Source organism: Somniosus microcephalus, chromosome 4, assembly GCF_052327205.1.
Source record: "Somniosus microcephalus isolate GS21.2 chromosome 4, FLI_Smic_1.0, whole genome shotgun sequence".
In the NCBI taxonomy this organism is placed as follows: Eukaryota; Metazoa; Chordata; class Chondrichthyes; order Squaliformes; family Somniosidae; genus Somniosus; species Somniosus microcephalus.
This window is the reverse complement of record NC_140990.1, coordinates 178,944,239-178,969,019: the sequence shown is the minus strand read 5'-3', so window position 1 is coordinate 178,969,019 and position 24,781 is coordinate 178,944,239. Positions and strand designations below refer to the sequence as shown.

Sequence of the window (24,781 nt, the reverse complement as noted above, 5' to 3'; positions counted from 1 at the left end):
GGGTGATTTGGGTGGGGGGGGTGGGTGGTGAGCTGGAGGGTGTTGAAGAAGATGAACACAGGGCAGGAGGCCTCTGCAGGAGCTCGTGGATGAACTTTGTTTCCTTCTTCATCATCATCCTTCTTGTCATCATAGTTCACACGGAGGTCGTTAAGTCTCTGTTCTTCCTCCTCCTCCTCATCCTGATGATCATCCTCTTCCTCACCCTATGCCCCCCCCCCCCCCCCGCCCCCGCCGTTGCTGTGGTGGATCTGCAGAAATGGAGCGTAAGAAACTAAGAATGGGTGAGAATCACCCACTCGGGATTAAAGGAGACAGAAAAGGGGCTGGAAGGTTGTGTCTTGTGTGCTGCTTCACAGAGATGTCGGAGCCTTGCTGCTGAACATCCTCCCCTTCAACAATGATCGTCATTGCTGCATCCCTTCCTCTCCCTCAATCGGCCGAACCCTCTCCCTTTCACCCCTTGCTGGAGGCCTGTGCTCTGTAGATGACCCATCGGATTTCCTGCCCTGCCAAAATCGCTGAGCTGCAAATCGGCGCTCACGACACGCGGGCGGCTGGAATTTAAATGAAGCCCGGCCATCAAAACGGTTTGGGTCTCTCGCTGACAGCACTGCAATCGCTCCGAGCCCCCTCTCCCCAACCCCATGTACGGTGAGGATGAAAATTGACCCCAATCTTTCCAAATTCAGTGCATGGGAGAAGAACAAGATTCTCCATACTTATTGGCCCAGACTTTGCAGGTGTAATGACAGCGAAACTGTCAGCGCTCGCCGTCATTTCTGTGTAAAACTGACAGCGACTTCTGGCATCCGCACATGCACAGTTAAATGCGGAAATCCAGCAGTTGCTGTCAGTGATACCCTGCTCCTCCACAGGGTGTGCTGTTGCAGTCTTCGCAAATGCAATGAACACAGAATCAGTGATTTGATATGAATTTCAACTCTCTATGCTCTATTCTCGTTGTAAAAACCATTGAAAAAGTTAATCCTTGTTGAATGAGGTGTAACGGAGCTTTTAACAGCATACTAAATCATAATTACTGATGAACAACCCCTCTGGCCCAGAAAAACAAATTTTGTGTGTGGAGTGTCATTCCCACCATTCCATGATAAAATTTGTATTGATTTTTTAAATGATAAAAAATATTTTTTAGGTTTTTTAAGTTTGTTTATGATATTTCAGCTTCTACCTTAATCCCATGTGTATGTCCCTATCTTCATTTCACATTCTGTAAAATGATTAAAAAGTGAATGAAAAAACCTGCTTATTATTTCCTGCTTTGCGGTCTATGAGAATTCTTCAATCTGATTGGCTGCTCAGCCTGCTTGATGACATCACTGTTGCTGGACTCTACAGATCCCCTATAGATGGCACTAGATGGAAAGTCACACCGGAAAAAGGGAAATCGACGCCACAGAGCCCGCTAAATCCCTTTGGGCAGCTTTCTTCGAGGTCAGTGACGAGTGCCATCACTTCGCCGCTGACCGCAAAATCCAGGCCAATAACTCCAGCAGCTAGTTCAACTGAGTTGATGAATTTGAAATCAAAACAGAAAATGCTGGAAATAGACATCAGTTCTGTTAACATTAGGAAAAATTATTGGCCCAGAAATTCGGGGTCCCAACGCGGTGAGTACGCACGGGGTACTCACGATGGACCCAATGGGAATGCCGGTTTCTTGCATGCACTGCACATGCGCGGGGAAACCGGAACTTCCATTCCTCTGAACGAAGGGGTTCAGAGGTCGAACGCTGTGCGCGCGGGAGTCTGCGCGTGCGCTTTGAACTTACGTTTTTTTTACAGGTTTTTCCGTGAGGGTAAGTCTTTAGATTTTAGAAATGTAAAAACCAGGCGTAAGGCCTACATTTTAAAAGGTAAGTGGTCAATTAATTAAAATTAAAACATTTTTTCCACAGGTTTATTATTTTTAAATACATTAAAGCAAGGTAAATTTATTTTTAGCCCTGGTTTTTTATAAAATTATTTTTTTCAAAAATTTAAATTATTGTTTAAAATAGTTATTTAATGTAATTTATAGTTTATTTAAAAAGTGTGATTTAAAAAAAAAATTATTTGAAGGGTTACTGTTATTTTGGGGCCCGTATATTCATAAGTTTAGACAGGTCTTCCTGTCAATCTTATGAATGGGCTTTTCCCTCCTCTGATTGGCTGCCCATGGCTCAAGTGATCCCAGGGGATGCATCGCACTAACTACGCCCCTGGGACACGCAAGCACAGCGCGCCAGGAGTTGGAGCAGGCCCCGGAGCGGAATTCCACGGGAGCCAGAGCTCAACTGCCGGCGCGCAAGGTAAGTACAGGTCGGGGGCTTGCACCCGCGGGAAGCCCCCGACCCGAATTTCTGGGCCAATATAAAGCTCTTTTCATCATAAAAGAGACCATTCATCTGAAAGACAGACTTTTGGGATATTCTTTCAATACTATACATTGCTGAAGGTAATTGATTCAAGCTTCACTGGATCGTAGTAGCATTAACTTTATTGTATTCCATTGTCCTGTGAACTAGGACATCCCAAAACACGAGCTTTCCTGACTCACGGAGGGACACATGGAATCTACGAGGCTATCTGCAGTGCTGTTCCAGTGGTCATGTTACCAATGTTTGGAGACCAGATGGATAATGCAGAACGTATGAAGCATCTTGGGGCCGGCATCACCTTGAATTTGAATGAAATCAGCTCCCGGGATCTAGTGAATGCATTAAGCATGGTTATAAATGATACCAGGTGAGTGAAATTCACACAGCTTTGATCTACATGGAATCTTCAAAGTCTTTGTGGCTGCTTAAAACCCAAAGGATACAAAATAAAGCGGAGAAAAGAAAGGTCTGTCCAGTTGTTAGAAAGAACGACTTGTATTTATACAGTGCCTTTCACAAATTCAGGATGTCCCAAAGCGCTTTCCAACCAATTAATTACTTTTTAAAGTGCAGTCGCTCATGCGATATAGGAAACACAGCAGCCAATTTGTCCGTAGCAAGTTCCCACAAACAGCAATATGATAATAACCAGACAATCTGTTTTTTTAATGATGTTGAGGGATACATATTGGCCAGGATACCAGTGAAAACGCCCCTGCTCTTCTTTAAAATAGTGCCATGGGATCTTTTACATCTACCTGAGAGGGCAGACGGGGCCTCGGTTTAGCGTCCCATCTAAAAGGCACACCTCCGACAGTGCAGCACTCCCTCAGCACTGCACTGGAGTGTCAGCCTAGATTTTGTGCTCAAGTCCCTGGAGTGAAACTTGAACCCACGACCTTCTGACTCAGAGGTAAGAGTGCTACCCACGGGCCAAGGCTGACTCAAAGTGGCAAAATAATCAACAAAACTTTCTGATGTATGGAGCTGTCTCAGAGGAGAGAGTGACACCACTGAGCCATGGCTGACACCTTGTTGGTCGAGGGCTGTACCCCTTCATCATAAAATGCCATTATTTTGATTACACAAGGGATAGATTATCGCTTTGGTATAGTACTGAGTATACTACCGATCTGGTGTATACTGTGCACAATGTGGCTGTTAATTATACAGGCTGATAGTTTGACGGTAGGTAGCTGATTCCTGGCAAATCGGAAGCTGGACGTGTGAAGCCTGCAACGTTTCCAAGGCACAAAATGCATCCCAATGCAGGTTGCTAGCATGAAGGCCGTTGGTAGCCCAAAGCTCATCAGGCTCCTGAAAAATACTAAATTAGGTGTAGCATTTCAAAATGACTGGAGTGCCTGAGCATCACAGTGCCCGATTGGAACCAGGGGAGACCACTACTACTACTACTGCTAAATTCCCACTCACCAGCGACGATGGGGGCCAAATGAATTCACTCCATCGTTGTCAGTTCTGAACTAGCCCTGGTCGCTTCAGTCATCTGTATCCCTTTCTGCGACAGGTCGCTCTTGACATTGTCTATCCGATGTTTCCTTGGTCTTCCTCGGCTTCTTGTTCCACCTAAAAGAAAAATAAGAAAGAACTGCCTCAAGACTTCCCTTTGAATAGACCATTAGGATACAGCTATCAGGCTCTTACTTGATAAGTTGGAGTAACAGCCCTCTATACAGCACCTCAGGACGTCCCAAGGTGCTTTACAATGAAATACTTTTGGAGTGTCGTCACTGTTGTAATGTAGGAAATGTGGCAGCCAATTTGCACACAGCAAGGTCCCACAAACAGCAATGAGATAATGATCAGATAATCTGTTTTTAGTGATGTTGGTTGAGGGATAAGTATTGGTCAGGACACTGGGGATAACTCCCCTGCTCTTCTTCAAAATAGTGCCACTTACATCCTCCAGAGAGCACAAATGGGGCCTTAGTTTAACGCCTCATCTGAAAGACGGCACCTCTGACAGCGAAGCATTCCCTCAGCGCTGCATTGGAGTGTCAGCCTGGAATTTTTTGCTCAAAGTCCCTGGAGTGGGACTTGAACCCACAACCTTCTGACCTAGAGACAAGAGTGCTACCCACTTTTTTTTAATTTTTTTTTAAATTATACTTTATTGAACATTAAGAACATTTACAACATCGTGATCATTACATTGTATGATACAAATCAATTCCACTGCCCTGCACAGCCATTCCGCCACCACATTTTAACATCAAAACCTGAAGTTTAATTTGTCACCTGTAACATATATTAATCGATTGTACTTTAAAATTGGTTGTAAAATACTGTCCTTAAATTCCTTTCTGAATAAAACATCCACAGAGCCTTATAATGGTCTTTTAGCTTATATTTAAAATACTCTTTTAGATTGATTCTCCTCCCGTTAAAAAACAGAGCATTCCTTCTTTGCACAATCACGAATCTAGCCAAACTGAACATTAAATTAATTGCCGCTCCGCTAGACTCTGGCAGACTCTCCTGCAATCCCCATCTCAAAATTGAGTCCCACAGGATTCCCATTCTCGCTGTTTGGTCCCCACCCAGCAAAAAAGCTTCACACAACTGTCGAACATAGTACTTAAAGTCATTTAACTGCAGACATAACACCAGTAAATGGGACAGAGTCTCATCCTGTGTCCCACACATTGGGCAAGTTGCCGCCTCCACTCGTCATGGTAAAAATCCAGTTATGAGCCAATTTGAAATCCAGTTCAATCCATTCTGGCATTTAAAATTCACCACACTCCCTTCCAAATCCTGTTGAAGTCCAGCTGTGGGTATATACTCTGCCAAGGGGCAGCACGGTGGCATAGTGGTTAGCACTGTTGCCTCACAGCGCCAGGGACCCGGGTTCAAATCCGGCCTCAGGTGACTGTCTGTGTGGAGTTTGCACATTCTCCCCATGTTTGCGTGGGTTTCCTCCGGGTGCTCCGGTTTCCTCCCACAGTCCAAAGATGTGCGGGTTAGGTTGATTGGCTATGATAAATTGACCCTTAGTGTTAGGGGGATTAAATACGTGGGGTTACGGGGATAGGGTGGGATATGTGTTGGTCTAGGGGTTGCGGGGATCGGGTGGGATATGTGTCGGTGCAGGCTCGATGGGCCGAAATGGCCTCTATCTGCACTGTGGGGTTTCTGTGATTCTGTGAAAACTCCTGACCAGCAGGTGTCTTGAATCTCCATTCTCTGAATACCTCATAGAAATCTCGAGTATTACAGTTGTTAAATTGGACTAACTCTCCCCCTTTCTCCAGTACAAAGCTTGGAAAAGCAGGACACATTTTACTTCCTTTGGAGATTTCTGCATTTATTTCTTCCATCCAATCCTGTGGTGCCCGTGTGTAGATAAAGACACTGAAGACAGGAGTTGGTTCATAGGTATTTACTAAGCAAGTCTGGGGGGGGGGTTCCTAAAGGATATACACAATACACAGGCTTATATAGCCCAAGTGGCAATTACCGGCATTACGCACACCTGGGGCTCTTAAAGGCACATACACCATAATTGCTCTTAAAGGCACATACACCACAATTCCTCCCCTTCTAGCTAACTAGTACATCATATTTTAAGTAATTATTAATTACATGTTATATGCAAAATAATATACATTGCTGTATTAATTAATTATAAGTTAGTCTCTCAGGAGGCTTCCTGACTCGGTCCGGATAACGCCTCGGGGGTGTAGTAGTTTCTGGTGGTGTAGTAGGTTCTTCTGGCAAGGCTGATTCGGCTTGAAGGCCAATGTCGGGTTCATCGGGCTCCAGTATCACCGGATCGGAGGTAGATATGGGTATCTCTACTTCATCGTTAGATGTATAGAGTGGTGGTGTAGGTTGTCCCTTTTCGGATGACTTGATGATTTGGTCAGCATGGCGCCTTATTATGCTGTCTCCGATGTCCACGGTATACATCAGTGGTCCTAATCGTGTGCAGATAGTTCCAGGCTGCCATTTCTCGGTACGGTAGTCCCGGGCCAAAACCGGTTGGCCTATCTGGAAGGCCCTAGTTGGCCTTTCATTCATGCCCTGAAACTGCCAGTTCTCCACGTCCCTTCGGATGTTGGGCTTGACCAAATCCAGCCGGCATCTTAGGTTTCTATTGTAGAACATCATGGCGGGAGTTTGGTTAGTAACCATATGCGTTGCATTCCTATATGCAAATAAGAAGTTATCCACCTTGTGCTGAAGTTTTATGTCTTCATTACCCATGGCCTTGATGGCCTTCTTGAAGGTCTGGACAAACCTTTCAGCCAATCCATTGGTGGCGGGATGGTATGGGGCGGACGTGTAGTGCTTTACCCCATTGTTCTTTAAGAACTTTCTGAATTCTTCGGACACAAATTGCGGTCCATTATCAGAACATATCTGCTCCGGCAGCCCATTCCTGGCAAATATGGTCCTTAATACTGTGATGGTTTTTTCCGTGGTGGTGGAGGACATCTTTATTACCTCCGGCCACTTGGAGTGTGCATCAACTGCGATTAAAAACATTGAGTCCATAAATGGACCAGCAAAGTCGATGTGCACCCTTTGCCAGGGAGATGAGGGCCACTCCCATGGATGTAGAGGGGCCTGTGGCGGAGCATTTTGGACCTTCTGGCATCCTAGGCAGCTCTTGGTCATGTCTTCGATGTCTCCATCGATACCTAGCCACCATACAAACGCCCTAGCTAGGTTCTTCATTTTCACTCCACCCAGATGCCCCTCGTGAAGCTCCTTTAGTACTTTATCCTGGAGTTTGGGTGGAATCACCACTCTGGATCCACACATCAAGGTTCCTCGGCACACTGACAGCTGTTCTCTTCTTTGCGAAAATGCTGGCAACAGTGGTTCGCCATGTGCTGGCCATCCCTTCACTGTTAAATCGTAGACCCGTGAGAGAGTAGGGTCATTTCTTGTCTCCCTTTCAATGGCAGAATTTGTCACCGGTAGACATTCCACTATGGTAGAGTGGAATATCTCTACTGGGTCTACTGTAGGTGCCTCTTCTATCGTTGGCAACGGTAGGCGTGATAAACCGTCAGCATTCCCATGCTGTTTTGACCCTTTGTATTCAATGTTGTATTGGTGTGCCCCTAGAAAAAGGGACCACCTTTGTAGTCTTTGTGCCGTCATAATGGGGACACCTTTTTTAGGGTTGAATTTCTTCACTCCCCATACCAGGCTGAGTGCTTCCCTGTCTATCTGGGCATAGTTACGCTCAGCTGAGTTCAATGAGCGTGACGCAAAAGCTATCGGCCGTTCCGAGCCTTCAGGGAATCTATGGGACAATACCGCTCCTATGCCGTAAGGGGATGCATCGCACGCCAGTCTGATTGGTAGTGATGGGTTGTAATGAGCCAAAATTTTCTCGGATGTGATTAAGTCTTTACATTTATGGAAGGCACGTTTACAGTCTTCGTTCCATTTCCAAATCACTCCTGTCTGTAGAAGATCATTAAGAGGGTGTAGAATAGTTGATAAGTTCGGTAAAAATTTATGATAGTAATTTATTAATCCCAGGAATGACCTTAATTGTGAAACATTTTCAGGTGCTGGGGCTTTTATAACTGCTTCAATTTTTTCAGGTGACTTATGCAACCCTTCCTTATTAATTATGTGGCCACAATATGATATCTGATTTTGGAAAAATTCGCACTTGGGGCGATTTGCTCGTAGGCCCCGTTCTTTCAGCCTAGTGAGCACCTGCTCCAAATTGGCAAGGTGCTCGTTGTCGTTTTCTCCTGTTATAAGGATGTCGTCTAGGTAACACTGAGTCCCCGGAATCCCTTGCAGGACTTGCTCCATAGCTCTTTGTCAGATAGCTGGAGCTGATGCTATTCCAAAAACCAGTCGATTGTACTGGTACAGGCCTTTGTGTGTGTTTATTGTGAGATACTTTTTAGAGGTCTCCTCAACCTCCATCTGTAGATATGCCTGTGCCAAGTCAATTTTTGTGAAACGTTTCCCTCCGGATAGTGAGGCGAAAATATCTTCTATCCTCGGAAGAGGATACTGTACCGTGTGAAGGACAGGGTTTACAGTCACCTTAAAGTCCCCACAGATGCGAATTTTTTTCTGTTCCTCAGAGTTATTTTTCAATGTTTTTTTCATGACTGGAACGATGGGTGTTGCCCATTCGCTCCAATCTATTTTGGATAATACGCCTGCCTTTTCCAAATTCTTCAGCTCTGCCTCGACTGCCGGACGTATTGCGTATGGCACCGGTCTTGCCTTAAAAATTTTTGGAATTGCTGTATCTTCCACTTTTATTGAGGCGGTGATGCCTTTCAAGGTTCCTAGTTTCTCTTGAAACACTTCTTTGGCGTTGGCCAAGATGTCTTTTAATCGTTCAGGTATGATGTCATCATTGTTTTTTTCCTTACTGGTCACCGTCAGTGCCTGAATGGAGTGCCAGTCTAAACGTATCTTCCTTATCCATTCACGTCCCAACAACGGTGGACCACCATCTTGTAGAATGTATAAATACAACTTTTGTATTTCTTTGCCGTTGTATACCACAGGCACCCTTATTTTTCCTTTGGGGTAGACTTTCTGCCCCGTATATGTTTTTAAGATAATGGATGTGTCTTTTAGAGGTATATGCGAAAATAGCCTCTCGTAATCTCGTCGATTTATTACGGTTAGAGCTGATCCTGTATCTAGCTCCATTTTAACTGGGGACCCTGCTATTGTGAGGGTAACCCAAATGGTTTGGTAATCCTCTTTGGCAAGTACATTATGTAATTTGAGACAGCTTAGTCTCTTGTTTCCGGAGTCGCTATCGCTATTCTGGTCTTCGGAGCTATTGTCCGTCATCATTTGTACCTTCCTGTACTTTTCTTTATTGATTTTTTGTTTTCTGTCAGTGGATTTATTTTGTCCAGATTGGCACACCCATGCAATGTGTCCAATCTTACCACATTGCCTGCATGCTTTGCCCTTGAACCAGCAGTCCCTCTGGTTATGGGCGGCTCTGCCGCAGCGATAACATCTTCCGAACTCCTGTGTCATTTTATGGGTGCCGAAGTCCTGTGTCTCTTGTTGTATCTCTGCAGCTCCTTTTGCTGCTGCTTCGTATGATACAGCCATACTGAAAGCTTTGTCCAATGTTAAATCTTTTTCAGAAAGCAGTCTTTTTTGTGTTCCTTCACTTAAGAGACCGCAAACAAATTTGTCTCGAAGATAATCCGATAGTCCTGCTCCGAATTGGCAGTACTTTGATAGCTTTCTTAATTCGTTTAGGTAATCAGCGTTACTTTCATTCTTGTGTTGATTTCTCTTGAAGAACTTGAATCGTTCCGCTATCAGCAGCGGTGTTGGGTTTAAATGCTCCTGCAGGGTATCAACAATTTCTTTAAAAGTCTTGTCCTTTGGTTTGGCTGGAGTGATTAAATTTCGTAACAGCCCGTATGTCTTCGCGCCCATTAAGTTCAGAAGTACTGAAGCTTTTTTTTCATCTGTTATTCCATTTGCAGTGCAATAAACCTCTACTCTTTCCACGTATGTGGTCCAATCTTCTATTTCGCCATCAAAAGCCTCAATATTACCAGATTTAGGCATTTCAGAAAAGATATGGCGCTTCCCGCGCTTTTTTTTTTCTCTCTGGAGCAACGATATGGCGCTTCCCGCGCTTTCCCGCCGCTGCTACCGATAACAACGCTGTTTTACTGTGGTTTCCGTTTATTCACTGTTGGAGACTCGTTCCCGATGGAGGTCTAGATGCTGACCTGCTTGCCGCGCCGGCCGTCTCTCGAGTGCACCCTCCCAGTCCGTTATTGCTTGCCTCCGATTTCGCTGCCTGTCTCAGCTGTAGAGCCCGCCGCTGGAGCTCCAGCCTAACGCCCAGGAAGGATTAGCGCAGTACCTGTCACCAGCTTGGCCAGCTGGTGAAACCACAGTTTCTCTTACTTCCTTGAGTCTTCTGGACGCTGGAGGAATCGATGTCCTTGAGGTGCTGCCGAATTGCAGGTAAGTCCGTTTCCACTTCGTCGCCACTGTAGTGCCCGTGTGTAGATAAAGACACTGAAGACAGGAGTTGGTTCATAGGTATTTACTAAGCAAGTCTGGGGGGGGGGGTTTCTAAAGGATATACACAATACACAGGCTTATATAGCCCAAGTGGCAATTACCGGCATTACGCACACCTGGGGCTCTTAAAGGCACATACACCATAATTGCTCTTAAAGGCACATACACCACAGCATTGCCCTCACAATCTTCTTATACATGATTCCTATTGCTTTTCCTTCTACCTCCTGATCCTCCTCCCACACCATGTCCCTCACTATCGCTTCCGGCAACCAACCTGGAATCACCTCGTATAATACATCTTTCACCGATACAATCCCAGCTTTTATAAAAGCTTGATTAAATAAAACCTCTCCTTCGATGTTGACCCACCTGTTCAAAAATAAGGGCTGTTCTAAAAATTCCTCAGCCCCCTTGGGCATTAACTGCACACTTTTTAAAAATTGAGCCCAAGTCTCTGCAACCCCCTTATAAAACCTAGGGAGAAGCTTAATCGATTTCAAAAACATATTATTGTATTCCATATACAATATCCCCTGCCCTCCTATCCCACTTTGTTTTAAAAAATGCTCAAAACAACTCTTCCAAAAACTTGAATTTGACTTCTGAAGAAATCTCTTCACCCATTTGATTCTAAAGGATTTTTTCTTCAAATCAATATCTGGGAAGTTGAGTCCTCCCTGATTTCTCCGTCCAATGATGATGGTATTGTAAGCCACCAAGGCTGGTTTCCCTTCCCATAAAAACCTCACACAAGCCTCTCGGATGGACTTTTCTGCCCACTCAGGAATATCCTCCACCGTCAATAAGCACCATAGCTTAGATAGCAGGAGAGCAGACACCACTGTCGCTCTTCCTTGCACTTTCAACCACCTTCTTTCCCATCTTCCCAAAATCTTTTTAATTTTCATAACCTTCGGTTCCCAATTTAATCGATCCACTTCTTCCCTGTCTTTCTTGCACCCCATATGCACCCCCAGAACTTCCAAAACCTCCACCACCTTAAAGGGACATTCCCCCAACCATTCCCCCCTACCCCTCCCTGCAACCAGGCTTTGGGACTTACTATAATTCACTCTGGCACCTGAGGCTCTACAATATTCCTCCACTACCTCCATAGCTTTCCTCACTGACTCCCCATTTCTCAATGTTAAGGTTGTGTCATCTGCATATTGGTGTATCACCGACACCAGCCCAGAACTGGGTACCACAATCCCAACTACACCTTGTTTCTTTCGCATCATGTAACCTAATGGTTCTGCTGCCAATGTGTACAGCAGTGGGGACAGGGGACAACCCTGTCTCACTGATCTCTGTATCGGAAAATACTTAGATAAAAAACCATTACATTTAACACAGCTAAATATGTTTGAATAAAAAATCCTTATCCACTGAATGAAATTTTCCTTGAAACCAAATGCTTCCAAAACCTTCAATAAAAACTCATGAGAGACCCTATCAAAGGCTTTCTCTTGATCTATCTTTAATACATAAGCCTCCCTCCCACTCTCTTCCATGAGTTCTATCGCATCTCGGATTGAGACCACAGAGTCTGCGATGTCCCGGCCTATGACTCCATAGGACTGAGAGGGCCAAACTATCTCCGGTAACACCTCCTTCAAACGATTTGCCATAACCCTCGCCAAGATCTTATAATCCACATTTAATAGTGTGATGGGCCTCCAATTCTTCAGATCCCGTCTATCCCCTTTATTTTTATAAGCTAAACTTATGATACCTCTCCTCATAGATGGGGCCAGGCTTCCCTCAATTTTAATTTCCTTAAAAACTTCTAAGAGCAATGGACTTAAAATCTCAAAAAATTCCTTATAAAATTCTGCACTTAGTCTATCGGACCCTGGGCTTCCCACCCCCCCCCCCCCCCCCCTTCATTCCACTTATTGCTATTTTTATTTCTGCTAATCCTACTTCTTTATCACACATGCTTCTCTCATCCTCCTTTAAACCCTTTTCAATAAAAGCAGTAACCTTCTCCATCTCCAAATTGGAAATGTCTTCTTTTGTATATAGCTCTTGATAAAAGCTGCTAGCTGCCTCCAAAATCTCCTCACTTTCATGAATGATCTTCTCCCCAACCTTCAACTCCTCAATTAACGATAATCTCTGTCGCAGCTTCTCTTGCTCTAGAAAATATCTAGTGCATCTTTCGCCCTCCAATGCATCTCTAGCCTTTGCACGGAGAATGGCCCCCTTGCATTTTTCAGCTTGCAATAATTCCCACTCTCCCTTTAGCACCCGGAACTTAGTCTCAGCTCCCTTATCCCCTCCGTCAACTGCTTTACAGACATCCGTAAACCTTTTGTTTATATTCTCTTCTCGATGCCGGTTAGCTGCCGCCCTCTTTTTCCCATAACGTACCGAAAAAACTTTTACCTCATATTTGAAATTGTCCCACCAAACTCTTCTTTCTTTCAAGAACAAAAGTTCCTCTGAGCATTCTTTATTATATTTATAATCCCTTCTTTATAAGCACTTTCCTTCAGGTATTGATTGTTTAAAATCCACACCCCTGAACCGATCTTAACTCTGCTGTTCCTAATTCTAAGAACCAAAGCCGAGTGATCACTAAAAAATACTTTTTTATAATAAATCTCCATCACCTCCGAACTTAACCCTTCCCGCATTAACACAAAATCTATTCGGCTCTGTTTTAAAACATCACCCACCCAACCTGCTCTGGAGAACTCCCTTTTTATGGGGTTCCGGTCCCTCCATAAGTCTCTCAAATTTAAATTTGCCATCATTTTTATAATCATCCCTCTGGAGTTATCCTCTTTAAAGGTCATCTGGGCTGAAATGTCCATCCAAGATAAAAATACATTAAAATCCCCCACTATACAAGGATTTTCCACCTCTGCCACTTCAGTGAATAACCCCCGAAAAAACTCGCGATGCTTGCAATGGTCGTTCGGTGCATAGATATTAAAAAGATCACAATTAAATCCCTCCAATTTTACCCTTAGCTGTAAAAATCTCCCCTCAGTGTCCTTGTCCACCAAGGCAACATTCTCTTCTATGGACGGACTCACCAAAACAGCCACCCCTCTATGGTTATTGTTTGCACAACTTGCAAACACCTCTCCCTTCCAAACCTTCTGAACTCTTTCGAGTATATCCTCATCCCAAAAGGTTTCTTGCAGACACAACAAGTCCGTGCCTTTAAAACCCTGCAACAACTGCTACAATTTCTTCTCACCCCTCAGTCCGTTCACATTGATCGAGACCAATGTAATCATGGCTCCAAAGAAGGGAAGCATGCCCAATAATCGCCCCATCATTTAATCTCTGACTCTTCCCTCCTCATGCTCCTTCCCAACTTTCCGGCCAGCTGTTGCTTTTTCCTGCAGCCTCCGGCTGTTTTCCCCCTCCTGTTTAACCCCTCCCTGCTGTTTCAGCCTCTTCCTTGCCTTAACTTTGGGCCCAGGAGCTGCCCTTTCTCCCTCCTTCTGCCCCTCACTAACCTTTCCCTTTCCACATGATGCCACCCCATCCCTGACTTCCATGTCTCTGTCCCCCTCTAATTCCTCACACAAGCTCTTCTGCAACCCCTTGTGCCTGCTCCCCGTCAGATACATAATCCTGCTCCCCGTCAGATACTTCATCTCCCATAGAGAGTCTTCCTGCTATCGCAGTTTCTCCCATTGTGCCGCCCCCTTCGACCACGTCTCTACCTCTGACCCTTGCACCTTGTTCCCTCACTCCATGGGACAATGGCGCACCTAAATTGTTCCCTTCTGACGTCTCTATCTCGCCAATCCCATTCTGCTGTCCCTTTAAGTCTCCTGCCTCTTGCACCCTCTCCCCGCCCTGCCCCCTCCCGCTCACCAAAATATCCGACTCCCCGCCTTTCCCCGGAGCACTCACTTCCACCACACACCCCGCTCCTGCCTCCTCTCCCCCCGCAGACACCAGACTCCCCAGGGGGAGCCGAACTGCACTAAGGCTCGAGTCTGCACTCGACCCTTGCTGCCCGCTGCTGTCTTTGTTCCCCTCCATAGCACTCGCCGTGTTTTCCGCCATCTCCATCTCGATCTCCGCTCCGCCAACCTCTGCCTCTTCCTGTGCTCCATTTTCCTTCATTTTACCGGCTGTGTCCTCCGACTGCACCGCACCTCCGGCCGTTCCACACTCCTCTCCTGGTCCTTCTCCCATCTCCTCATCACTCATTTCGCTCCCTTCTGCCACACACTCACAGCGGGCGGGGCCTTTACGACACACCCCACAGCTCTCCGCCTTGCAGCTCCGCGCGATATGTCCCGACTCACCGCAATTGTAACAATACAAATCAGGACAGTTTCTCACGAGATGGTCATGTCCCAGACAATAGTAACACACCTTTACTTGGTTATCGTGCAGCACACGAAAGTATTGTACTCCTTCCAGTGTCTCGAACTTCATACTGTAAGGCAAAGACCTCACCCCCTCTGGGAACCGCACCTTTACATACCGGGTTCCATCTGCTACCCGTGTTCCCAGATAGTACCTCTTTATTTCGGAACAGATTTTAATGTCCCACGACTCCAACTTTTTGCTCAGCACTTCGTCCTCGATGTACACAGGCAAGTTCAAAACTGAAACCACCACCTCCTCTGAATATAGCAGAGTCACCTCCAAAAATTTCTCCCCAACTTTCAGACTGAGCAGCAGTTTTTCCACCTCCTCACGGCCACTGACCGTCACCTCAAATCCCACATTTGGTTTTGGTCGGCAGGCAAAACAGCTTCCCTCACCACAGTCCTCATGAACCGCCTGGATTATATCCCAGGCTCGAATCTTCTTATCTTCACATTGCACCACCACCGTATTTTCTTTACCAAACCTCCTGAGGTCCCGACCCAAATCTTTGGGCCTTTTTTTTCCCCTTCCCACCACAGTTTCTTCCCTAATAAAATTCCTCTCGGGAATATTGTCCTCTGAGTGGCCCGGCACTCCGGACCCCCCAGCAGCCATCTGGCTGTTTTTTGTGGGCCAGAAAGGCCCTAAAACCTGAAAACAACACCCCAAAACCCTCCATCAACTTTTTACAAAACTTCCTCAAACACCCAGCTGCAATTAGGCAACCAGCCACACCTGGTTCACCTAGCCCCTCCCACCTAGAGAGTGCTACCCACTGAGCCACAGCTGACACCTGTGTGAAGGGCTTCTAGCTGTTTCCATTCTTCAAATATCGCAGTCGTCTTTCTTGGGTCTTCTGTACAAGTGATGTTTCTTGTCCTAGCCATGTTCTTATATTATTCTTGATTCTTTGTAACCTGGATACTCCCAGTATTCCGCCCAACCAACTCAGCTCTGCTGTTAGTATCTTTTGCTCGTCAACTTTTCTCATGTTCCAATACTCAGATCCGTAAAATAAAATGGGGATAACCATCGCGTCATCAACTCTTACCTTTAACCAAAATATCTTTAGTCTTCCCTAGCCTGCTTAACCTTCCTGAAGCAGCAGAAGCCAATCCAATCCTTCTTTTGATGTTCTTCACAACTCCCGTCTCTGACACTAACCCACCACTTGTTTTTCCAAAGACCTGTCACCCCGCCTGGTGCCACCCCCTGCCCCAGTGTCACCTTAGACATATGCCACTCCCCGCCAACCACCCCCCACACTGGGAAATTCTTCTGATGCTGAAGGGGCCTGGCGCTCCCCATATATCAGGGGATGGCACATTTTCCCCGCAGGCACCCTCAGCACCTGAATAGCACTGGCTGCACTGAGCAAGGTGCTGATTATCAAGCCTGTAGTGATGACGTACGCACTGTAATACTCCATTTAGTCCATTCTGAAGGAATCAGTAGATATCACAAAACAAATCGTTTATGTTAATTATTTTATGAAGCTCAGTGTTTCACATTCCAGCTCACTGCTGGGGAAAGGTGCCACATGAATAATCCTGTGTATGGATCATCTAACTCAGCCTGTCAGCTTGGCTCAGTGGTCCCACTCTCCTCCCAAAGTAATCAAACAAAACTGCAGCCTATCTACCCATCTCCTCACTTCTGCTACTCAACCATGGTCAGTTGCTCGCCATAGATCTCGGCTTCCCACGTGAAGCACGTTCCAAGCTGTGCCTCTGCACAGTGCGTCTCAGATCAAATTTGTTAATAGTCATTCACACACAAGGGAAGAGCCAGATAGTCTGTTGGGCAGCATCTGTGGAGAGAGAAACAGAGTTAACATTTCAGGTCAATGACCTTTCATCAGAACAAACTACAGCCTCTCTACCCATCTGAGGTTTCCAGTGTTTTCTGTGTTTATTCAGGTCATTGACCTGAAATGTTAACTCTGTTTCTCTCTCCAAAGATGTTGCCTGACCTGCTGAGTGTTTTCCAACATTTTCTGTTTTTATTTCAGATTTCCAGCATCCGCAGTATTGTGTTTTCGTAGCTAGACAGTCTGGGTCTGGTGTAAACTAATTGATAGAGATTGGTTGCCCTGATTAGTCAACAACTCCATTATCATTGTATCCTGCGATTACCAGGGTGGTAGATGGAGTAAGGTGGCACCAGGGTGGGTGCGGGGGCGGGGGGGCGGGGGCGGGCGTGGTGGCGGTGGGGGGAGGGCAGTGGGGGAGGCATCAGGCAGGGCTTTAAAAAGAACAAAAAAAAATAGTGGTGGATTAGTTCCAGAGGGTGGGAGTTGTGAAGAAGACATCAAAAGAAGGATCATAACCACTGTTCCTATTTTTTCGGACACAGGTGCTGGTAATGATTCTGCTGTTGCCATTTACACCTCCTTTAGACCCATCTTTTGTTTCTTTACTTGTCCCAATACCACCCCCTTTTGCCGCACACCATCATCCATTTTGTCATTTAATCACTCCTGCCCTCCACCCTATCATAGACCCTCCCTTTTGTTCTTTCCTCTCTTCCCCCTCTTTCCCTGGTGCTGTACTTAAAACCTGTTACATCTCTAACTGCTTCCAGTTCGGAGGAAAGGTCATTGACCTGAAACGTTAACTCTGTTTCTCTCGCCACAGATGCTGCCTGACCTGCTGAGTGTTTCCAATATGTTCTGTGTTTATTTCATGGCAGAAGGACTTTGGTCTAGTAATTCCTATGTACATTTAGACTGCATTTCCAACTGTAGTGTTGGTGTGGTGGAATGAGACGCTTAACTTGTTTTGTAAATGCAGCGTTAGAACTCGTAAGCATGTCAATAATGCTGTGCTAGGAGGATAGATTAAATGGTCCTCCTGCTTCGGGGCTCTTCACATCAGGGTTTGGGAAGAACTGCAGTGGGGCCAGGTGTCTTAGCTGTGCAATGACTTTGTGTTTCAGATACAAGGAAGCCATCATGATGTTGTCTTCACTCCACAAGGATCGCCCAATAGAGCCCCTGGAGCTCTCTGTCTATTGGGTGGAGTTCGTGATGAGGCACAAAGGGGCCGAACATTTACAACCTGCAGCTCACGACTACAACTGGATGCAATACCACTGCCTGGATGTCATCGGGGCCCTCCTTGGCATAGCGCTGCTACTTCTCTGCCTGGTGATCAAGTGTTGCTCATTCTGTCTACGCAGAGTGAAAGGTCAAAAAAAGAGGAAACTTGATTAAGAATGTAAGAAATTGGAGCTGGAGTAGGCCATACGGCCCCTAGAGCCTGCTCCGCCATTCAATATGATCGTGGCTGATCTTCTACTTCAACTCCACATTCCCGCCCTATCCCCATATCCCTTGATTGAAGTACCTTCTTAAAAATGAGCCTTCCTCTGACCACCTGATAGTCCGATGGATAAAACATTCTCTTCACGTGCATGTGGCGGCTGAGTCGAGCTGCAGTGCTGGCTGATGATTGATTCCACCAGCACTAAGATGGGAGTTAAGTAATTCTCCCAGTTTAAAAGCTGGACTGCTAGGTTACGCAGTCTTTTGGAAGTCAATACGCCATTCATCTCTTGGCCACAATGTAGCACTAAATGGGATGTAAAAACTGACATCCAGTTTCCAAAAACTCCCAATTCAAAACACTCAAGGTCACTTCCTAAGATGCTTGGAGGAAGGGTGAAATTAATGGATTATATCACATATACACACATAGATCATAGAATCATAGTATTGAAAGGATTATTACTAGTCCTAGCCACTTTAGGGCTACCCCAGATCAGGCGTATTCCCCAGACATTCACTTTCAACTAAAGTTTGAGGTAGCCGAATCCTAAAGACACTTAATTGGGTCTAAAGGTCCAAACTATCTCTCCCTAAAGGAAAGGAACAACCTGAAGATGTTACCGTCCTCCAGATAGCACTTTTAATAAGTTTAGCTAGAGTGTAACATTCCGGATATTATGAGGGTCCGGAAAACTCCCCCAGAATTCTGCAACTCCTCACCAAGGAGTGTACAGAGATTGAGTTTGTGAGTTTGATACGGAAGTAATATGTGAGACAATTCTAAAAATATATAGATTTATTAAAGAACCGACATGTAATTTACAGTTGGTGATTCAATCGCAACATTAACAGTTCCAAATACAAAAAGTTTTTACAATCTTATCAGAGATCCTTATTCTCAAATCTTAAATTCACTAGTTTTACAGTTCTTAGTTTATTCCAGGATATCCACCAAAATCAAATACAATACCTTAATCCCCGAGATACAAAGAGTTGAAGACTTACAGAGCTTGCCTCGGAAGCCTGAGAATCGCTTTGCCTCTTTACAGAGAATCTATCTTCCCATTTGAAAGTTCAATTTTTGTACCCTTTCTCAGTGGTATTTCCTTTGAAGTTTTCTGCTGATGTAAGCTAATTATCTCTAGTCATTTTTCTGCTGACTCTGCTATTTTTACAGTTAGATCAGCTTGTAGCATTAAGAATTATGTTTCTACCCTTAGGTGTTCGAAGCTTATCATAAAAAATGGTGTGGAGCAGATGTATCTATTTGATGTCATTCTTACCAAGGTCTTCTATGCAATTCTTAAGACACCTCAGCTGGTTGCAACACAGACTCATGTCTCCTGTGTTTTATTTGATGTCATTTTTACAAAAGCATATGTTTCTTAATCTTATGTGATTCTTTCCGAAGTGTTGGTTTAAGACAGCTTAACAGGGTATACCATTATGTTCTTTCCCAGGCTTCAGACTTTCAGGAACCTCCAACCTCCTGTTTCAATAAGGTTATTGATTCAGTGTCAACAACTTATCTTATCTCAATAGCCTGTATGCTGTTTACAGCTTCTGCATTGTTAGGTTTTTAGATTTTCAAGCCCAGTTTCTCATGTTTTAATAAAGTTAGAATTCTTTCATAGAATGGTATATTTTTCTGAATAGGTATATTGCTTATTCCTTCACACACCCCTCTTGACCAAAAAATGAACTGGAGCATCTAGACAGAGTTTGGTCAATGTTACTAATAAGGTTACAATAGCACATTCATTTCACAAAATTCACAATCATGTGCTACATGAAAATTCCTTTTAAGTCATCCTAGGACAATGTTTTGCCTTATTTTAAATTGATCACAATTTAAAAGGATGATAGGTACATTGTCATGCAAGTAGTGAAACAACATGCACTTAGAATGTCCAATTGGCAGATGTACGTTCCGTAGAGTTGAGTTATTCATACGAGTCAAGGAGACGCCATTTGGAACTAGCTGAAGCTTGACACGCTGTTCCTTCGATCCGGCGTGTGGACAGATTCTTGTTTTCGTAAAGGCCTTGCCAGGCACTCAGTTGATTCCGCCTTCATCCGCGGTGTCTTCCTCCTTCATTGAAGTAACCCGTTGATCTTTCCTTGTTTCGGTTGTTGCTTTTCGCGAATCCAATTCCTGAGGCATTGCCAAGCATCGTGTGGAGGAGTCGGCGACACCGTCTGACTGACGGTCGTCAGTAATTCGATCGCATCCATTTCCTGTGTCGTGCTCCAAGCTGGGTCTTGAAAGACAGTGTATGACTGCACCTTGTATTGTTCCTCCATTTCGGTATCCTGCAGGACATCTTTTGAGATTGTCTATGGAGACAGTTTTAAGAATATGCTTGCCATTCGGCTGGTTAATATGTATTTTAACTGTTTTTTCGTTACTAACAGAATGTATTTGAACAGGTTTTTCCCACTTCGGTCTTAAACCAGGTTTTTGCTCGAACATTTTTTCCTGTACCCATTCTCCTACGAGGGGTTGCCATGCTTTGTTTGTCAATTTTTTCTGTCTATTTGCCTCACTTATCCTCTGATCAATTTGATGAATCTCCTCTGTTGCTTCTTTTTTTAAATCTAACTGCCGCTGTTGGGTCAAGGACTCAGAGAGTGTAGAGGCAATAAAAGAACTATGGGTAAGCGCTGTATGCATCTCAATCCCATGCATCAGATAATATGGAGCTTTAAGGGACATTGTCCCTGATGCAGATGTGGGCACATTATTAAGTGATAGCTGCACCTCCAGAATGACGATAGTCCACTTATTCCCCCTGATTCTCAACAGTTTGAGCAATAGCTTTTTACTTCCTGGTTTTTATGTTCCACCAGCCCTGCTGATTGCGGATGATGTGGCGTGCTGTGCTCTAACCCAATCCCCCTTTGTTCGCAGTAGTCTTTGAAGACCTTGGAGACAAAGGCTCCGCCTTGATCGGAGTGTAAGATTTTGGGTGCACCAGCTACAGTAATTATGTCAGGAATAGCATTGGCAAGTGCGTTTTCCGAAACAGTTTTTGTGGGGACCAGCCAGCAGAAGGAAGTGCATCCATCTACACAAACGAGAACATGTCTGTATCCCAAAGATGGGGGAAGTGGTCCAATAAAGTCAATAAAGAATTTTCCCATTAGCTAATCAGCTTTCACAGGAGCCAATGGTGGTGGCTTAATTAGTGATGACTTATTGGTTAAATAGCATGGCTCACAATTTGCCATGTATGTTTTACAGGTCTTAAGCATGCCTGGCCACCAATATAAGGGGGTCAATTTGCAGAATGTTGTTCTGGCACCACAATGTGCTTGACCTATGCCCTCGTGAGCTTCTTTTACAAGCTGTTCTCGTTTGTGTCTCGGGGGTACTTCTCGGTTTCCCTTGGGCAACTTAACTAGCACAATACCCGTAGGGGTTTCCGAGTAAAAGTACTTTGGTGGATATCCTGGTGGATTCTCTCTTGTTGGGTCTAATAGCTGAATCAGTTCCTCATCCTGATTAGCTGCCCGTTCTGCCCTAGTGATTACACTAATATTGGCAGGCCCCTCTCGAGGGGGTGTCATACAGACCGAACATTTCGCTTGTTCGTCTGCAAGACTGTTTCCTTTTGAGTTTACTGTCCCAGTGGTATGCCCGTTTACATGAATCACCTGACAATTCTGTTTCTCCATTCTCGAACGGAGAATGTCTTCCCACAATGACTTATGTTTTATGGGTTTACCCTTATGATTGGTAAAATTTGTTTGTTCCCAGAAAACTAGATCTTGGTTATATCCTCTTTTACAGTAGTCACTATCCGTACAGATTAGTATGGGTTTAATAGGGTCTGCCTTTTCTAAAGCATACCGTAATGCTGCGGCTTCAGCATATTGCGCTTATGGCCAAAGGGTATAGACAGTAATTCTTCTGGATAAAAAGAATAGGAATCTCGAAAAGTCCCTACGACTATCCCCATCCCAGCTGACGATTGTTGGGATGTCCCTTTTTTAATCGTCATTGAACATCCATCACAGTAAATGACTTGATGGTACTCTGTAAGCGGTCTCATAGGTATTTGTTTGATTCCCTCCTCCGTATCATCATCCTCCATGATGGGGAGAGGCTCTAAGTCCATTTCCAGGGAGCGGAATTTAAAAATGAGTGTAGAATCATTCAAGAACAATGCCCATTTATCATATCGGATCTGGGTGGCTCTTTTTTCATCAGAGGCCATCCTCAATACTGATCTTAAATCGGAAATCTCAGTATAGATGGTAATGGGGTATTTCCCTTGAAGGGTTTGTGCCTTGATGAGGCATTGATTATAATGGATTCTAAGCTGTCTATAGTTTTCTCGAAGATTCTGGTCATTTATTTCATCATGAGCTTGCCACCTTAACCGGAATCCATGGCCCCCGGGAGCATAGGCTGCTCCGGGTCCTACTATTCGGCCATGGTTGCCACCACCTTGTTGGGCACCGTTCATTAGGCCTCCCAATTGTGTGGGTGTGCACATTATCATTAAGGAATTTAGTGGATTTGGAGTATTTGTTTGATTATCCCACTGGATATTCTGTATCCCCTGGTTCTGGGGATCAACCTCAATCGTGCCATGAGTTCTAATGGCTCCATCGGCATCAATGCCTTCTATTTCAAAAATTATCACTTGGTTTTGTGAAGGTACAGGGATAGGATTATTTCCCCTAATAAAGCAATCGTTTGAATTTCCTAATAAAAAAACTTGGCCAATTCCGACAGGGTTTGCCATTTCGTCAGGACCTAACCTCGATTAGGGTTTAATATGAACTTTATAAGAAAATTTCTAGACCTCAATGGTATATTGAGGGAGTTCTGATTTAAGTTCTACAAGGTCTGATCAGGGACTTGTCATCTCTAGAAACTTAAATCTGGGACTTAGTACCACTGTCAGTAAAACACTCCTTCTATACTTAACAATCTACAAGATGGATATAGATATAAATATATGTATAGATTCTGTGTCAACTCTTTAACACACACGTTGGGTGCCAACTGAAGGGATAATTACTAGTCCTACCCCTTTTCAGGCTACCCCAGATCAGGCGTATTTCCCAGACGTTCACTTTCACCTAAGTTTGAGGTAGTTGAATCCTAAAGACGCTTAATTGGGTCTAAAGGTCCAGGCTATCTCTCCCTAAAGGAAAGGAACAACCTGAAGATGTTACCGTCCTCCAGATAGCACTTTTAATAAGTTTAGCTAGACTGTAACGTTCTGGATATTATGAGGGTCTGGAAAACTCCCCCAGAATTCTACAACTCCTCACCAAGGAGCATACAGAGATTGAGTTTGTGAGTTTGATACAGAAGTAATATGATTGGTTGGTGAGTATTTCTTTCTTTCTAGGTAAGTGATTGGTTGGTGAGTATTTCTTTCTCCTTTTTATTACAAGCTTAAATTCTGCGGTTTATATTTTCTAGGGTCTCTGTGGTGTAGTGGGGACAGTTGGTAAATAAGCGCCCTAGAGTATATCTTTAACTGGTGGTATTGAATTAATTTAAATTAATTAAAGGGGTAAGTCATGCCAGGAGAGCCCAACCGTGTTATGCTCCTCTTGCTCTATGTGGGAATTCAGGGACGCTGCCAGTGTCCCTGACGACCACGTGTGCCAGAAATGCATCCAGCTGCAGCTACTAACAGGCCGTATTGAGGCGCTTGAGCTGCGTATGGATGGGTTGTGGAGCATTCACGATGCTGAGAGGGTCGTGGATAACACGTATAATGAGTTGGTCACACCGCAGGGTAGGGCTGCACAGGCAGAAGGGAAATGGGTGACCATCAGGCAGAGCAGTAGAGACAGGCAGGTAGTGCAGGGGGCCCTGTGGCCATCCCCCTTTCAAACAGGTATACCAATTTGGATACTGTTGAGGGGGATGACTTACCAGAGGAAGGCAGCAGCAGCCAACTTCCTAGCACCAGGGGTGCTTCTGCTGCTCAGGAAGGGAGGAAAAAGAGTGGGAGAGCAATAGTGGTAGGGGATTCTATCGTAAGGGGAACAGATAGGCGTTTCTGTGGCCATAGACGTGACTCCAGGATGGTTTGTTGCCTCCCTGGTGCCAGGGTCAAGGATGTCACTGAACGGCTGCAGGGCATTCTGAAGGGGGAGGGTGAACAGGCAGAGGTCGTGGTTCACATTGGGACCAACGACATGGGTAGGAAGAGGGATGAGGTCCTGCAGCAAGAATTTAGGGAGCTAGGTAGCAGATTAAAGAGTAGGACCTCAAAGGTTGTAATCTCTGGATTACTCCCGGTGCCACGTGCTAGTGAGTATAGGAATAGGAGGATAGAGCAGATGAATGCGTGGCTAAAGAGTTGGTGCAGGAGGGAGGGCTTTAGTTTCCTGGATCACTGGGCCTGCTTCTGGGGAAGGTGGGACTTGTACAAGTCGGACGGGTTGCACCTGAACCAGAGCGGGACAAATATCCTTGAGGGGAGGTTTGCTAGCACTGTTCAGGGGGGTTTAAACTAAAATGGCAGGGGGTTGGGAACCTGAGCAGGGAGACAGAGGAAAGGAAAACAGGGATAAAAGCAAAAGATAGGAAGGAGAAAAACAAAAGTGGCAGTCAGAGAAATCAACGGTTTAAATCAAACATGGCCACAATAAATAATAATTCTAATAGGTCTAAGAGTGTTAAAAAAACAAGCCTGAAGGCTTTGTGTCTTAATGCGAGGAGCATTTGTAATAAGGTGGATGAATTGGCTGCGCAAATAGAGGTAAACAA

The 24,781-nt window shown here is 44.9% G+C and overlaps 1 protein-coding gene across 2 annotated transcripts in view; it reads left to right on the top strand.

Moving 5' to 3' along the window:
- The window catches only part of LOC147120029 (UDP-glucuronosyltransferase 1A1-like), a 45,778-nt gene that overhangs the window by 13,314 nt on the left and 7,683 nt on the right, over positions 1-24,781 (top strand). The window contains exons 4-5 of one of the 2 annotated variants that reach the window (XM_085985537.1): positions 2,529-2,748; positions 17,706-17,986. In XM_085985537.1, coding sequence (XP_085841663.1) covers positions 2,529-2,748; positions 17,706-17,982 — 497 coding nt within the window. In that variant the 3' untranslated portion in view covers positions 17,983-17,986. Of the gene's footprint in view, positions 1-2,528; positions 2,749-17,705; positions 19,673-24,781 lie in introns of those variants that run through there. The other variant, XM_085985536.1, reaches the window with a different exon arrangement.